This window comes from Carcharhinus amblyrhynchos, chromosome 21 (genome assembly GCF_965287045.1).
Source record: "Carcharhinus amblyrhynchos chromosome 21, sCarAmb.v2.hapA, whole genome shotgun sequence".
NCBI lineage: Eukaryota > Metazoa > Chordata > Chondrichthyes > Carcharhiniformes > Carcharhinidae > Carcharhinus > Carcharhinus amblyrhynchos.
The window spans coordinates 40,017,445-40,032,784 of record NC_137344.1 but is presented as its reverse complement, the minus strand read 5'-3'; the positions used below and the strand labels follow the sequence as shown (position 1 = coordinate 40,032,784).

General features: G+C 45.6%; 1 protein-coding gene across 1 annotated transcript in view; it reads left to right on the top strand.

The window, feature by feature from the left end:
• The window catches only part of elac2 (elaC ribonuclease Z 2), a 64,780-nt gene that overhangs the window by 15,735 nt on the left and 33,705 nt on the right, over window positions 1–15,340 (top strand). The window contains exons 7-13 of the mRNA XM_080209044.1: window positions 825–983; window positions 3,381–3,439; window positions 4,547–4,605; window positions 6,246–6,318; window positions 7,926–8,038; window positions 9,722–9,820; window positions 15,145–15,283. Of these exons, the coding sequence (XP_080065170.1) occupies window positions 825–983; window positions 3,381–3,439; window positions 4,547–4,605; window positions 6,246–6,318; window positions 7,926–8,038; window positions 9,722–9,820; window positions 15,145–15,283 (701 nt within the window). The remainder of the gene's footprint in view (window positions 1–824; window positions 984–3,380; window positions 3,440–4,546; window positions 4,606–6,245; window positions 6,319–7,925; window positions 8,039–9,721; window positions 9,821–15,144; window positions 15,284–15,340) is intronic.

Genomic DNA, 15,340 nt, shown 5'->3' with positions numbered 1-15,340 from the left:
GTCAACCACATTGCGGTAGATTTGGAGTCAGACAGAGGTCAGACCAGGTAAAGATAGCAGATTTCCTTCCCGAAAGGACATCAGTGAACCAGATGGGTTTATCTGACAACGGTTTCAAGGTCATCATTAGATTCTTAATCCCAGATATTTTTTATTGAATTCAAATTCCACCATTTGCCGTGGTGGGATTTGAACCCAGGTCCCCAGAATATTAGCTGAGTTTCTACTTAGCACTGCTAGCCCTTTGCATCTCCGTGCTGCTGAGTGTTTGCAGCGTTTTCTGCTTTTAGGCCAATTAAACCCTTGTATTGGTACCCAGTGTGGTCAAGGACCCAGCGAATCTGTTTGCAACTGTGGGCAGAGTGACGCCATGAGTTACATGTGTCTGTGTGAAAGTACCCCTGTCTGCTTCTGCTTATCAAGCTCAAACCTGCTGTCAGTTTGACAATTTTATCCTTGAAGTTTCCTGCAGTTTATATTCAGTGCAAGTTGCAAACCACTTCACGCTGATCGAAAATAGGCAAGCTATAATGTAACTGGGTTGTAAAAGTGTCAGCTTGCTTTTTGTTGATGGGAGGATGGGGGAACAAATGTCTGACATTGTCTGGAACATTGCTAAATCTGCAGTTTTATCGCTCCCTGCATATCATTGCTCGCCCTTTAGAGCTTGAAATGTATTTTTTTGGGCGGGGGGGGGTTCGGCTGGGAGCGGAAGGGTGTTGCTGCGGTCGAGCTGGCGGGGGAAAGGTGCTGGCGGGGGAGGTTTGCTGATGGGTTGTAAAGAGATTGGTTAAATATATCATTGTGTAACGTTGTGTTTGTAGCTAAACTGGACTCGCAGGAGAGCCGAGGGCCAGATGGTAGATCAGATGGGTCACTTGGCAAAACCAGCCCCAACCGGCCCCGATCACCAAAATCTGTGAAACGGCAACTGGAGGAGAATTGCGAGGGTCGCTTAGAAGAAAACCTGAAGGAGAGGCCAGGTAAAAAAAAGCATCACAACATCCATGAATAAGCATCCTAAAAGATGCAGTAACTGAGCACTTGGAAAGCGGTGACGGGATCGGTCCAAGTCAGCATGGATTCACTAAAGGGAAATCGTGCTTGACAAATCGCCTGCTGTTTTTTGAGAATGTGACCAGTAGAGCGGACAAGGGTGAACCAGTGGATATTGTTTACCTGGATTTTCAAAAGGTTTCTGACAGGGTCCCACCCAAGAGATTAGCGAGCAAAATTAAAGCTCATGATATTGGGAGTAATGTACTGAAGTGGACAGAAGACTGTTGGCAGACAGGAAGCAGAGAGTGGGAATATATCTTTTCAGAGCAGCAAGCAGTGACTGGTGGGGTACCACAGCGTTCAGTGTTGGGACCCCAGCTATTCACGATATACATTAATGATTTGGATGAAGGAATTGAATGCAATATCTCCAAATTTGCTGATGACACTGAGCTGGGTGGCAGTATGTGCTGTGAGGACGATGCTAAGAGGCTGCAGGGTGACTTGGACAGGCTGGCTGAATGGATAAATACCTGATATATGCAATACAATGTGAGCTTTGGCCTTGGAGGGAGTGCAGAGGAGGTTTACTAGGCTGATACCGGAGTTGAGGGGGTTGAGCTATGAGGAGAGGCTGAATAAACTAGGCTTGTACTCGTTAGAGTTTAGAAGAATGAGGGGAGATCTCATTGAGACGTATAAGATGATGAATGGGATGGATAGGATAGAGGTGGAGAGACTCTTCCCGCTCAGAAAGGACAGTAGGACTAGGGGGCACAGCCTCAAGATAAAGGGGGGGCGGTTTAGAACGGAGTTGAGGTGGAACTTCTTCACTCAAAGGGTGGTGAATCTCTGGAATTCTCTGCCCGTTGAAGTGGTGGAGGCTGCCTCGCTAAATATTTTTAAGACGCGGGTTGATGGGTTTTTGATAAGCGAGGGGATTAAGGGTTATGGGGAGAGGGCGGGAATGTGGAACTGAGCCATGACAGATCAGCCATGATCTTATTGAATGGCGGGGCAGGCTCGAAGGGCTGGATGGCCTACTCCTGCTCCTATTTCTTATGTTCTTATGTTTATGTTTATCCACTTTGGTGGAGAAAACAGGAAGGAAGACTATTATCTGAATGGTGACAGTTTAGGAAAATGGGAAGCATGACATGACCTGGGTGTCATGGTGGGACAGTTGCTGAAGGTGAGCATGCAAGTAACAGCAGGCGGTGAGGAAAGCTAATGGCACGCTGGCCTTCACAGCAAGAGGAATTGAGTAGAGGAGTAAGGATGTCTTGCTGCAGTTATACAGGGCCTTGGTATGGCCACACCCTGACTTTGGTGTGCAGTTTTGGTCTCCTAGCCTGAGGAAGGGGATTCTTGCTATTAAGGGAGTCCAGCGAAGGTTCACCAGACTGATTCCTGGAATGATAAGGTTGACATAAGAGGGACTGGATTGTCTGGGCTTGTACTCTCTGGAATTTAAAAGTATGAGAGGGGATAGAAAGGTATAAAATCCTGATGGGACTGGAGAAGTTAATAAGGGAAGAATGTTCCCAGTGTTAGGGAAGTCCAGAACTAGGGGTCACAGTCTAAGGATAAGGGGTAAATCATTCAGGATTGAGATGAGGAAGAACTTCTTCACTCAGCCAATTGTGAACCTGTGAAATTTGCTACCACAGAAAGCTGTAGGGACCACTTCTTTGTTAGATACGTTCAAGAGGGAGCTGGACGTGGCCCTTGCGGCTAAAGGGATCAAGGAGTATGGAGAGAAAGCGGGAATGGGATACTGAAAGTGCATGATCAGCCATGATCATGTTGAGTGATGGTGCAGGATCAAAGGGCCAAATGGCCTACTCCTATTTTCAATGTTAATCTGCTTCTGATTACATTGATCATTCTTCCGTGTGTTTTTGCTTGGATACGATTGGTCATTTATTTCCAGAAGATTCTGAGCTAGAGCCTGAGTGCATTGCACAATCAGGAAAATTCCATGCTAACCTTGCAGGGACAATCATGATTTCTCTCATGGTCAAACAAGTGCTGATTTATTATCGCCCTCCTCCATAGCTGGAGGTCAAAGGTCCGCTCCATTGGTCTGCCTCTCACCTGCTACGATTCCTGTGGCTGGTGGAACGGCAAGATTCATCCCGTCATCTCCGACTATACGAGCCAATGCATTGCTGTGAATATAAAGAATTTAACCTTGGTCCATGCTTTGGGGGAGTCAGGCAGTCGAAGGGAGGGGATCCTTTCTCCATGGGGGCCAGTGATGAGGGTGAACTGTCGCTTTGCACTGTGGTTGCATTGGGACAGCAGCAGTGGTACATGTTGAGCTGGATTGGAGAGGTTTTTAAGAAAACTGTTTACATTTATCTGCCTTTTTGTTTTAGTGAGGAGTCCAAATATGTCAACGAGAGACCCCTCGCTAGTGGTGGCTTTTGTCTGCAAGGTAGGTGTTTTCTACCTGAATGGTAGCAGTTACTCCAGGATTGGAGAAACTGAGTTCCCCTTAGAGGGAGAAATCTGGAAGGAGTTTGTAGAATAACGGCACTGCGAGCTCTGGCAGAATGTTCCAGAACCAATTTCAGATGATTGGCAGTAGAAGGGAGGCGAGAAGCAGAACAAGTCTTTAAACTGTGACTTGTGATCTGGAGGTGGAAAGCTGGTGGACACATGTTCAATAATTACTTTCAAAAGAGAATTTGTGAGATACTTGAATGGTAAAGGTTTGTTAAGTTTTTTTTTAAGTTTTGAAGTTCATTTGTTCATGTCACAAGTAGGTTTACATTAACACTGCAATGAAATCACAGTCACGCTTCCCTAGTCGCCACATTCCGGCACCTGTTCAGGTACACTGAGGGAGAATTTAGCGTGGCCGATGCACCTAACCAGCATGTGTTTCAGACTGTGGGAAGAAACATGAGCACCTGGAGGAAACCCACACAGACACGGGGAGAACTTGCAGACTCTGCATAGACAATGACCCAAACCAGGAATCGAACCTGGTCTTTGGCACTGTAAGGCAGCTAACCTATGTGCCACCTTGTCACCCCTGTAAGGGCAGAGTGGGGAAGGGGGGGGTTGGCTGGTGAGTGGACTTGATTGGTAGCTCTTTTTCATTGAAGCAGTCCAGGCATAGTAGGTCATGCGGGTGTTGCTCTATAGTTCCAGAAGGACTAGGATAAGTGCTTAGCACTGCTGCTTCACAGTGCCAGGGAACAGTGTCAGGGTCCTTGAAGAGTCTGCACGTCCCCCCCCATCTGCGTGGGTTTTCTCTAGGTGCTCCGGTTTCCTCCCACTCTCCAAAGATGAGCCATGGTAAATTGCCTCTTAATTTCCCAAGATGTTTAGGTTAGTTGGATTAGCCATGGTAAATGTGTGGTGCTACAGGGATAGGGCAGGGGAAGAGGCCAGGGTAAGATGCTCAATCAGAGAGTCAGTGCAGCCCCAATGGGCTGAATGGCCTGCGTTTGCACAGTAGGGATTTGATGAAAACTAGTTGGAGCTCAGACAGCACTTTACTGAGTTACTATAATAAAACTATTTTCATTTACAGCTTCATCCTAAGAAAGGAAATTTCCTCGTTATGAAGGCTAAGGAGCTCGGTTTACCAGTGTAAGTAATAAGGCTTTGCTCTTGAAAATCTTTAGCTATTAAACCTCTGGATTACTGAAGGAGAGGCTTGCCACCTGAATGGACAGTTTAACCAGAGTATAGATACGTTCCGACCGCTATAAATGTAAACCAAAGAAAGCGGAGATGCACGAAATGAGTCCAATCATCAGGAAGAGAAAAAGTAGCACAATTTCTTGGATGGGAACCAGAACCCTCTTTGTGGTCTAATATTGTGACAGAAACTAAATAACTTTCCATTGCAGAATCCCACCTGAAAATTTAACCCTCAGCCTATCACGGGTTTATTTATCTCCTGTTTTTATTTAATATGGTCAGAAATAGTTAGAATATTGTTCACACTGAGAAATTATAAATTTTCCAGCAGCGCATAACAGTCATCTCCAGAAGTAAATCTGGTTATGTTTTAGTGTAAAAATCTTCCAAGTATCCCACCTCCCCCCGCCCCCCCCTTTTAAAAAAAAGTAAAGAAATTTGGAGATGACGAGCTTATTTTCTGAAATTCAGACTTGATGCAGGACCAAACATTTGCTTTGGTTCTTTGCTTTCACATGTGTACAAACTTTGCAGTACCGTCACAGATCCTTCTGTCTATTGGTGCCCAGATAGCTCATCAACAGCAGTGGTGGGCGGAGAGACGCTGGGTCCACGTTTACTCATTTTTCAATGAATCACGAAACAAAAATGTCCAGGGCCCTCCTCCACTAGCTTTCACTCTGTATCCTGACTTGGAAATATATCACCGCTCCTTCACTATTGCTTGGTCAAAATTCTGGAACACTCTCCTTGACAGTGTGGGTGTACTTGCGTTGAGTAGACTTCAGTTGGTCAAGATGGCAGCTCACCCCCGCCTTCTCGAGGGCAATTAAGGTTGTGCAACGAATGCTGGCTTAGCCAGCGAAGCCCACCTTCCCTGAATGAATAATAAATAAAAACTAACATTGTGCAAGTTACGAGATTCACACTGCACTGTGGAGGGAAGTCACTTGTAATGTTCTAATGTCATTATGAACTACAAGATTATGAGAGACATGGACAGAGTGGATCAGGAGCAACTATTCCCCTTAGTTGAAGGATCAGTCACTAGGGGACACAAGTTCAAAGTGAGGGGCAGGAAGTTTAGGGGGATGTGAGGAAAATCTTTTTTTACCCAGAGGGTGGCGCAAGGGCCTCTCTTGCACTGTATGATTTTATGAAACTCGAGGGCATAGTTTTAAGGTGAGAGGGGAAAGTTTTAAAAGGGACCCGAGGGGTAACTTTTTCACAAAGGCCATGTGCATATGGAATGAGCTGCCAAAGGAGGTGGTAGAGGTGGGTATAATAACATTTCAAAGACATTTGGACAAGTTCGTAGATGGGAAAGGTTTGGAAGGATATGAGCAAAAGTAAAATGGGACTAGTTCAGTTTAGGAGACCTGGACAGCACGGATGAGTTGGGCCGAAGGGCCTGTTTCCATGCTGTATATCTCTATGACTCTATCTTCAATTGTATCAGTGGGGAAAGGAGGATAAAGAGTTTTACTAACCTTTCAGTTTTGGGAGCTCCTTATGATTACCATGGGTAGTTTTAATAACGCTAGCAGTATTTTTTTTGTCAGTTTATCCCTCTCTTTGTGTTTCAGGGGGACATCGGCCATTGGACCAATTGTTGCCGCTTTGAAAGATGGGAAGAATGTAACATTTGAAGGCAGGGAGGTTTGTCATACTCCTTCAGACTTTCACATCCTATTGAATTCACGAACATTGCTCGCACAGTACTTGTGTGGAAGATTGCACAGAATCCAGCTGTGTTGCAAGTTCAGGAGAGTCTGAGGTGCAAGCAACATGAATGTGCTGCCCCCAATTCTCATTGCTTCAGGGATTCTTTTTTCTACCAATTGCGTTTCAGTAAAACCACTTTAATTGGGAATGACTATTTTTTTAACCAGCTTAGATTGTGTTAGATTCCTGAAGGCACAGCATCAGTGCAAATTATACTGGATTCAATTAATTATTTGGAATTTATCTACCTGGGAGCTGAGATTGTAGTCTTAGTCCATCTTAATACCCAAATGGGTGCATGCGAAAGTTGGCTGCCCCCCTACCCTCCTTTTGCTCACATTAATGGACACGGGAAAGCAAAGTACTGCGGATACTGGAAGCCTGATAGGTCAGGCAGCATCTATGGAGAGGTACAGGGTCTTGGTATTTTTCATTGGTACTTTTTGGATGCGATGAGGGGGAGTAAATAGTTAAATGCTGAGTGGCTCTGGTAATTTGGGGTGGCACGGTGGCGCAGTGCTTAGCACTGCTGCCTCTCAGTGCCAGGGACCCGAGTTCGATTCCCAGCTTGGGTATCTGTGTGGAGTTTGCACAGTCTCTCCGTGTCTGCATGGGTTTCCTGTGGGTGCTCGATTTCCTAACACATTCCAAAAATGTGCGAGTTTGGTTGATTGGCCATGAAAATTGCTCCTTAGTGTTAAGGGGATGTCATGGAGTTTAGTAGGGTAAATATGTGAGGTTACAGGAATAGAGCCTGGGTGGGATTGTTGTCGGTGCAGGCTCAGTGGGTTGAATAGTCCTTCTGCACTGTAGGGATTCTATAACTATATTATAACCTTTCTCTCTGACTTTGCTCAGATACATTTTATCCATGTTCCCAATTAATCTCAAGCTCCTGGTGCTTTTTAAAATAAGCCATCAAATTGCCTGCCTGCTTAGAGCCAAAATTTGAATGAAGCTTCTTAGTGGGCACAGTGGTTAGCGCTGCTACCTCACAGCGCCAGGGACCCAGGTTGGATTCGAACCTCGGGTGACTGTTTATGTGGAGTTTGCACGTTCTGTATCTATGTGGGTTTCCTTTGGGTGCTCTGCTTTTCTCCCTTAGATGTGCGGATTAAGTTGATTGGCCGTGCAAAATTGCCCCTTAGTGTCAGGGAGATCAGCAGGGTAAAAATACACATAGGGATCTGTGCACAGGGCCTGGGTGGGATTGTTGTTGGTGCTGACCTGATGGGCTGAATGGCCTCTTTCTGCACTGTAGAGATTCTATCTTATCTATGAAATATATAAAAAAAACCCCAAGTACATTCTACCTGGTGCTGATCTTGAAGGACTGGAACACATGCCCACTTTATGCATTCCAACTGTGTTTAACAGAGTTTTGCATTCCAAAGCTAAAATTGATATTTTAATATTCAGTCAACCTTTACTCAACCAGTTGTTTCCCATTATCTTGCTGTGGATACTCGTACGGCTGTTGACTTGTTGCTTTTAGCGGTTGCATGTTTCTAATGTTTAAACTCCATTAATATATTCTGCAGATCCGACCTGAGGAAGTATGCACGCCTGCTGATCCAGGGCCCACCTTTCTGGTATTGGAATGTCCCAGTGAAGAATTTATTGCCTCCATGTGTGACAATGAACAACTCAAAAGGTGAGTTATCCGTAAAGTGGATTTCCCCCTTTTTCTTCCTCCCCAGTGACTGTGTCCTTGAAGCGTGCAGCGAGGGACGTGACGGACAGCTAGGAATATCCTAGCAATACCTGGGGGACTGTAAGGGCCAGGGCTGGCCTATGCCTCATTGCTCAGCCTATCATATTGTTGCACTGCCACCTCCAGTTATTGTTGAAGCAAGTGCAGAGAGCAGCCAATGGCACCTTAGCTATGGTTGTACTTGATGCAATCTTTGGCGTCACCACTTGTCTAATTGAACAGAAGAATCCGTTGAATTATTTCATTGCCGGTTGTGCCTCTTGAGTCTTCCTCCGAGTGAGAGCTCACAGCTGCATGACTGGTGTCTCTGCTGTCTTGGCCTTGATGTAATTGCAGCTCTTACAAAGGTGGTCAAAATGGAAAGTTGGCACTTCTCAGGACCTCCCCAATTTTGTAAATGATTCAAGTTGTGCAAACTATTGTAATATAGTGTATTCTGTCCAATGAAGCAAAAATAGTTCTGAAAAAAGAAACAATTGTTCAATAAGATTGGATTTTGCCTATTTTTGAAGAAGTTAAATCCTATTCTAGACTTCTGAGAATTCCTCTGCTCTATGTGGTAGGACAAATGATCACCAGCCTGAATGCATATTTTTCCTTTTGGGATTTGAGGCCTATCTTTTTTGATCTGATTTATTATTGTCACATGTATTGGGATACAGCATTGTTTCTCGCACACTCTACAGACAAAGCTTACGGTTCATAGAGTACATAGGGGAGAAGGAAAGAATAGGGTGCAGAATATTGTGTTACAGTCTTAGCCAGGCTGTGGAGAAAGATCAGCTTAATGTGTGGCAAGTCCATTCAAAAGTCTGATGGCAGCAGGGAAGAAGCTGTTCTTGAGTCAGTTGTTATGTGACCTCGGACTTCTTTTATCTTTTTCCTGTCAGAAGAAGGTGAAAGGGAGCATGTCTGGGGTGTGTGGCGTCCTTGATGTCTGCTTTTCTAAGTCAGTGGGAAGTATAGATCGAGTCAATGGATGGGAGGCTGCTTTGCGTGATAGACTGGGCCACGTTCACAACCCTTGGTAGTGATCAGAGCAGGAGCCATACCAATCTGTGGTGCATCCAGAAAGGATGCTTTCTGTGGTACATCTGTAAAAATTGGTGAGAGTCTTAGCCGAATATCCTTAGCCTTCTGTCCATTCGTTAATGAAGGGTGAGTGGGCCAAATGCTCCCCGTCTTTTACCAATGTTGCCCTGTTCTCCAAATTGCCTCACTTAGGGGTATTAGGTAGCTGCTTGATTCGCTTTACGTACGGATTGTCTTCTCACTCTTTCTCCCAGGCAGCGTGTGGTTAGCCGTGATGTGGAGATGCTGGCGTTGGACTGGGTTTTGCATTGTAAGAAGTCTGACAACACCAGATTAAAATCCAACAGGTTTATTTGGAATCTCAAACTTCCGGAGTGCTGCTCCTTCACTCACCTGATCAAGGAGCAGCGCTCCAAAAGCTCGTGATTCTAAATAAAACTGTTGGACTTTAATCTGGTGTTGTGAGACTTCTTGTTCACACGTGGTTAGATTAGAAAATTAAGCTATGTTATATTCGAGCTGTACCTTTACTAAACCAAGCAATGTTCTTTAATCGTGTGTTGGATCTGATTAGATTTATGTTTTTCGCAGGTATCAAGCGGGAGGATCTGAAAGCCCTCCTGCCCTCATTGTTCACATTACACCCGAGTCTGTTTTAGCAAATAATGTTTATCAGGCGTGGATGGAGAGGTAATTGAATTTTGTGACGTTTTGGCGTGTTTTAAATTGCCGTGTGGGGATGGAGGACTGATCCTTAATCAGTATAGAAATAACATAAAAGCTATTATTGCCCTGTGTGACTTCTTGGGTTGAGCTTTTTTCCCTCCTTTTGTCTCTGATGATGGAGTTTGTAGCTGGGAATACTAAACTGCTGCAATGCAGCAGTGATGCCCTGATGTTTACAGCCAGTGTTACTCTTGTGTTTGTTACTCTTTCCAATACCTTTAATACAGAACTTGGCATTTAATACAGACCCTCATTACATTTGCAGACTATTCTGTTACGATTGCTAACAAAGTGCAGTGAAATTTGATATCTATTTTTAAAAATATATATGTTAATTAATTTTCTCTGCACATTTTCACTCCATGGGGTGGCATGGTGGTTAGCACTGCTGCCTCACAGCACCAGGGACCTGGGTTTGATTCCCGGCTTGGGTCACTGTCTGTGTGGAGTTTGCATGTTCTCCCCATGTCTGCATGGGTTTCCTCCGCGTACTCCAGTTTCCCCCCCACGTCCAAAGGTTAATTGGCCGTGCTAAATTGCCCCTTAGTGTCAGGGGAACTGGCCAGGGCCTGGGTGGCATTGTGTTCAGTGCAGACTTGATGGGCTGAATGGCCTCCTTTTGCTTTGTAGGATTCTATTATTCTATAAATTCTGTTCCTGAATTACTTACGTTGGCCTTGGTGAGTGCTTGAAGTGTGCCTTTGAAATTCCTTTGTGCTCTATTGGCTTGGTTCAGTCAACAGTGCTTTGGCTTTCTGAGCCTGATGCTTTTCATTTCAAATTTAACTTCAGGATTTTAGTAAGGGGACGGTTGCTGACCCCAAAGCTGAATAAATAACTCAAGCTTGACTTGTAAAGAACTTGATTTGGAATATTATTTTGCATGGGTGTGAGAGCAAGGCACGTAGGAGGTCTGCAGCATAGAAAAAGGCCCTTTGGCCCATCATATCTGTGCTGGTCAAACCATGCAAATATTCTAATCCCATTTACAGCACTTGGTCCACATGCCTCGATATTGCAAGTGTGCATCTAAACACTACTTCAATGTTATGAGGGTCTCTGCCTCCACCACCCTTTCAGGTAGTGAGTTTCAGATTCCCAATATCCTCTGGGTGAAAAAGATTTTCCTCTCATCCTCACAAAGAAAATTACAGCACAGAAACGGGCCCTTCGGCCCTCCAAGCCTGTACCGACCATGCTGCCCAACTGAACTAAAACCCCCCTACCCTTCCGGGGACCATTTCCCTCCATTCCCATCCATTTCATGTATTTGTCAAGACGTTCCTTTAAAAGTCACTATCATGTCTGCTTCCACAATCTCCCCTGGCTGCAAGTTCCAGGCACCCTCTGCCAGGTTCATACCCCAGAGACCCAACGCAAGAACAAGACACCGACCCGCACAAGAAAACCCAATACCCCACTCCCAGGCAAGCACAAGCCCCCCGAGGACCGCCACACCAACCCAGAACAGTGTCCTGAGCCCAACCGAGCGACACTCTCCCGAAAGGGAACCCCCCCCCCCCAACACTCCCCCCACAGCACAACCCCACCCAGACCATGTGCCCAGCAACAGCAAAAGCAAGCACAAACACAGTATGTGAGCAAAAACACGTCAAAACACCCCCACCCCAGCCGTCACCGAAACCACACATCCACCACCGTCCCAGCTTGAGACAGCAACCACCCCCACACACCCTGGGACACCACCCCGCCCACAAAGTGAATGCCATCCCCACCCAAACAAGGACAGCACCCAGTCCAGACCGCCTCAATAAAGCAAAAGTTTCGCTACACCCCGCCATCTACAAGGCCAGGGCGACAACCCAGAACAGGGAGCATCAGCACAGGCCGCCCCAAACAAGATGCAGCCAACCGCAGCTGTAAGCCAATTGAGACCCCCCCCCGCCCCCCCCAATCCCAAAGCAACCAGCCGTGCCCGCAGGATCCCAGCCCGTAAAAACCCCCCCCACAAATGGCCAAGATCACAGGAGACCCACGGGATGCCAACCCCCCAACATCTCACCTCCACCCTCTGTGCAAAAAAATACCTCCTGACCCCTTTCTTCAATTTATGCCCCCTGGTCCTTGACCCTCTCCATCGAGGCGGGGGGAAAAGTTTCTTCCTGTCTACCCTCTTTATGTCCCTCATAATTTTATACATGTTGTGAAATATGAGTTTGGATGAGAATGGAAAGGACCAGTTGGACAGAAAAGTTATGAAATATTGAGGAGAGTGAAGGACAAAGAAATTTGCAGAATGTAATGAGGAAAAGCTAGAGCTATGAGGTCGGGCTCCTCTTAGGAAATAGACACGTTAAGATGTGTTATGGAGTGACGGTAACAAGTCAAAAGAGGAACGAAGAGAATATCAATGCTGGGTGGCTTGAAAATTGAAGGAAGTTATTGGTAAATGAATAGACTGGCACAGGATAGAGAAACATAGACTACATCGAGCCAAGGGCAGGGCACTCATGGCTGAGGCGTTGAACAGGTATTTTGTGTTGCTCTTCACAATGGAAGACACAAATAACGTGCCAAAAATTGATGACCGGGAGGCTACGGCAGGTGAGAACCTAGAAACTATCATGATCACGAAAGAGGTAGTGTTGGGCTCGTTAATGGGGCTAAAGATAGATAAGCCTCCTGGCTCTGATGGAATGCATCCTTGGGCAGTAGAAGAGATGGCGGGGGAAATAGCAAATGTACTAGTGGTAACTTACCAAAATTTGCTGGACTCTGGGGTGGCTCCTGCAGATTGGAAAACAGCAAATGTGACGCTGGTCACAAGGGGGTAGGCAAAAGGCAGGTAACTATAGGCCAGTTAGGTTAACTTCTGTAGTAGGGAAAATACTTAAATCTATCATCGAGGAAGAAATAGCGAGACATCTGGATATAAATTGTCCCATTGGTAAGATGTAGCATGGGTTCAGAAAGAGCAGGTCATGTTTAACTAATTTGGTGGAATTCTTTGAGAACATTACGCGTGCAGTGGACAATGGGGAACCTGTGGATGTGGTGTATCTGGAATTCCAGAAGGCATTCGACAAGATGCCGCATCAAAGACTGCTACGTAAGATAAAGGTGCACGGTGTTACAGGTGATCTATTAGAATGGACAGAGGATTGGTTAACTAACAAAGCAAAGAGTGGAGGTAAATGCGTGTTTTTCTGGTTGGCGATCAGTGACTCGTGGTATGCCTTAGGGATCAGCGTTGGGACCACAATTGTTTACGATTTACATAGATGATTTGGAGTTGGGGACCAAGTGTAGTGTGTCAAAATTCGCAGATGATACTAAGGTGGGCGGCAGAGCAAAGTGTGCAGAGGACACTGAAAGTCTGCAAAGGGATCCAGATAGTTTAAGTGAGTGGCGAGGGTCTGGCAGATGGAGTACAGTGTTGGTAAATGTGAGGTCATCCATCTTGGTAGGAATAACAGCAAAATGGACTATTATCTAAATAGTAAAAACTTGCAGCATGCTGCTGTGCAGAGGGACCTGGGTGTCCTTGTGCAGGAATCTCAAGGAGTTGGTTTGCAGGTGCAGCAGGTTATTAAGAAGGCCAATGGAATTTTGTCCTTTATTGCTAAAGGGATGGAGTTTAAAAACAGTGAGGCTATGTTGCAGCTGTATAAGGTGCTGGTGAGGCCACATTGGAGTACTGTACAGTTTTGATCTCCTCACTTAAGAAAGGATGTACTGGCACATTTGGCCCCTTGAGCCTGCTCCGCCATTCAATAAGATCGTGGCTGATCTTTTTGTAAACTCAGCTCCACATGCCTGCCCGCTCACCATAACCCTTAATTCTTTTACTATTTAAAAGTTGATCTATTCTTGCCTTAAAAACATTCAATGAAGTAGTCGCAACTGCTTCACTGGGCAGGGAATTCCATAGATTCACAACCCTTTGTGTGAAGAGGTTCCTCCTCAACTCAGTCCTAAACCTGAGGAGGGTGCGGAGGAGATTCACTAAGTTGATTCCAGAGTTGAGAGTTTTGGCTTATGACTGAGCCCAGCCTACTCAGAGACGGAGTAGGCTGGGCTACACTCCTTGGAATTCAGAAGAATGAGGGGAGATCTTATAGAAGCATATCTATTCCCTTCATAATCCTATATGTTTCTATAAGATCTCCCCTCATTCTTCTGAATTCCAAGGAGTGTAGCCCAGCCTACTCCGTCTCTGAGTAGGCTGGGCTCAGTCATAAGCCAAAACTCTCAACTCTGGAATCAACTTAGTGAATCTCCTCTGCACCCTCCTCAGGTTTAGGACTGAGTTGAGGAGGAACCTCTTCACACAAAGGGTTGTGAATCTATGGAATTCCCTGCCCAGTGAAGCAGTTGCGACTACTTCATTGAATGTTTTTAAGGCAAGAATAGATCAACTTTTGAATAGTAAAGGAATTAAGGGTTATGGAGACTGGGCGGCTAAGTGGAGCTGAGTCTACGAAAAGATCAGCCACGATCTTATTGAATGGCAGAGCAGGCTCAAGGGGCCAAATGGCCTACTCCTGCTCCTAGCTCTTATGTTCAAAGAATGATTTGAGCACTGAGCGACTGGTATCTCGTGTGGTGCAGACGGAATGCTGGAGTGTCAGAGGTGTCTTTCTTTTTGGGTTAGTGCTGTGTTCCTGTTGCAGTGGTTTGGGCTGAATGTTAAACATTTAATGCACCCATCCAAAGGGGACAAAACCCTGCTAACTGTCATTCCTCCCTCAAACTTCGCCAAAATCAGATTCATCTAACAGTTGCTGTTTGAGATCTAGCTGAGTAAAAATGCATTCGTAAGGAAATTACTTTAATGTGGAGCACTTTTGAGATATCCTTGAATCAGGCAAAGTGATACAGTGGTTAGAATTGTATTCTCACAGTGCCAGGATTGTGGGTTCGATTCCCAGCTTGGGTCACTGTCAATGTGGAACCTGCACGTTCTCCCTGTGACTGCGTGGGCTTCCTCCTGGGTGCTCCTGTTTCCTCCCACAATCCGAAAGACGTGCTGGTCGGGTGAATCGGCCACGCTAAATTCTCCCACGGTGAACCTGAACAGGCGCCAGAGTGTGGCGGCTGGGGGATTTTCACAGTAACTCTATTGCAGTGTTAATGTAAGCCTACTTGTGACACTAATAAGTAAACTTAAATCTAAAGTGTACTCTGAGCGGTTTATAATTTTATGAATGCATTTTCCCTGAACTTGATGTATGTCTGCTCTGGAAGTCACCTGTATCTTACTTTTAAGAGTAATTGTGCACGCTGACTTGTCTTTTTATCCTCTTGTCCTTCACTCCACTCCACAGGTTTGGGCCTACCACAGAGCACCTGATTCTCAATGAACACAATGAGACAGTCCATAACCTGCGCAGCCACAAGATCCAGACCCAACTAAACCTGATTCACTCAGATATCTTCCCCCGGCTGAAAACCTTTCACACCAAGGTAGGGATGTGACTCAAGGTCTTGGGAGCTGGGAGAAACTATGGGGAGGGGGGAGAA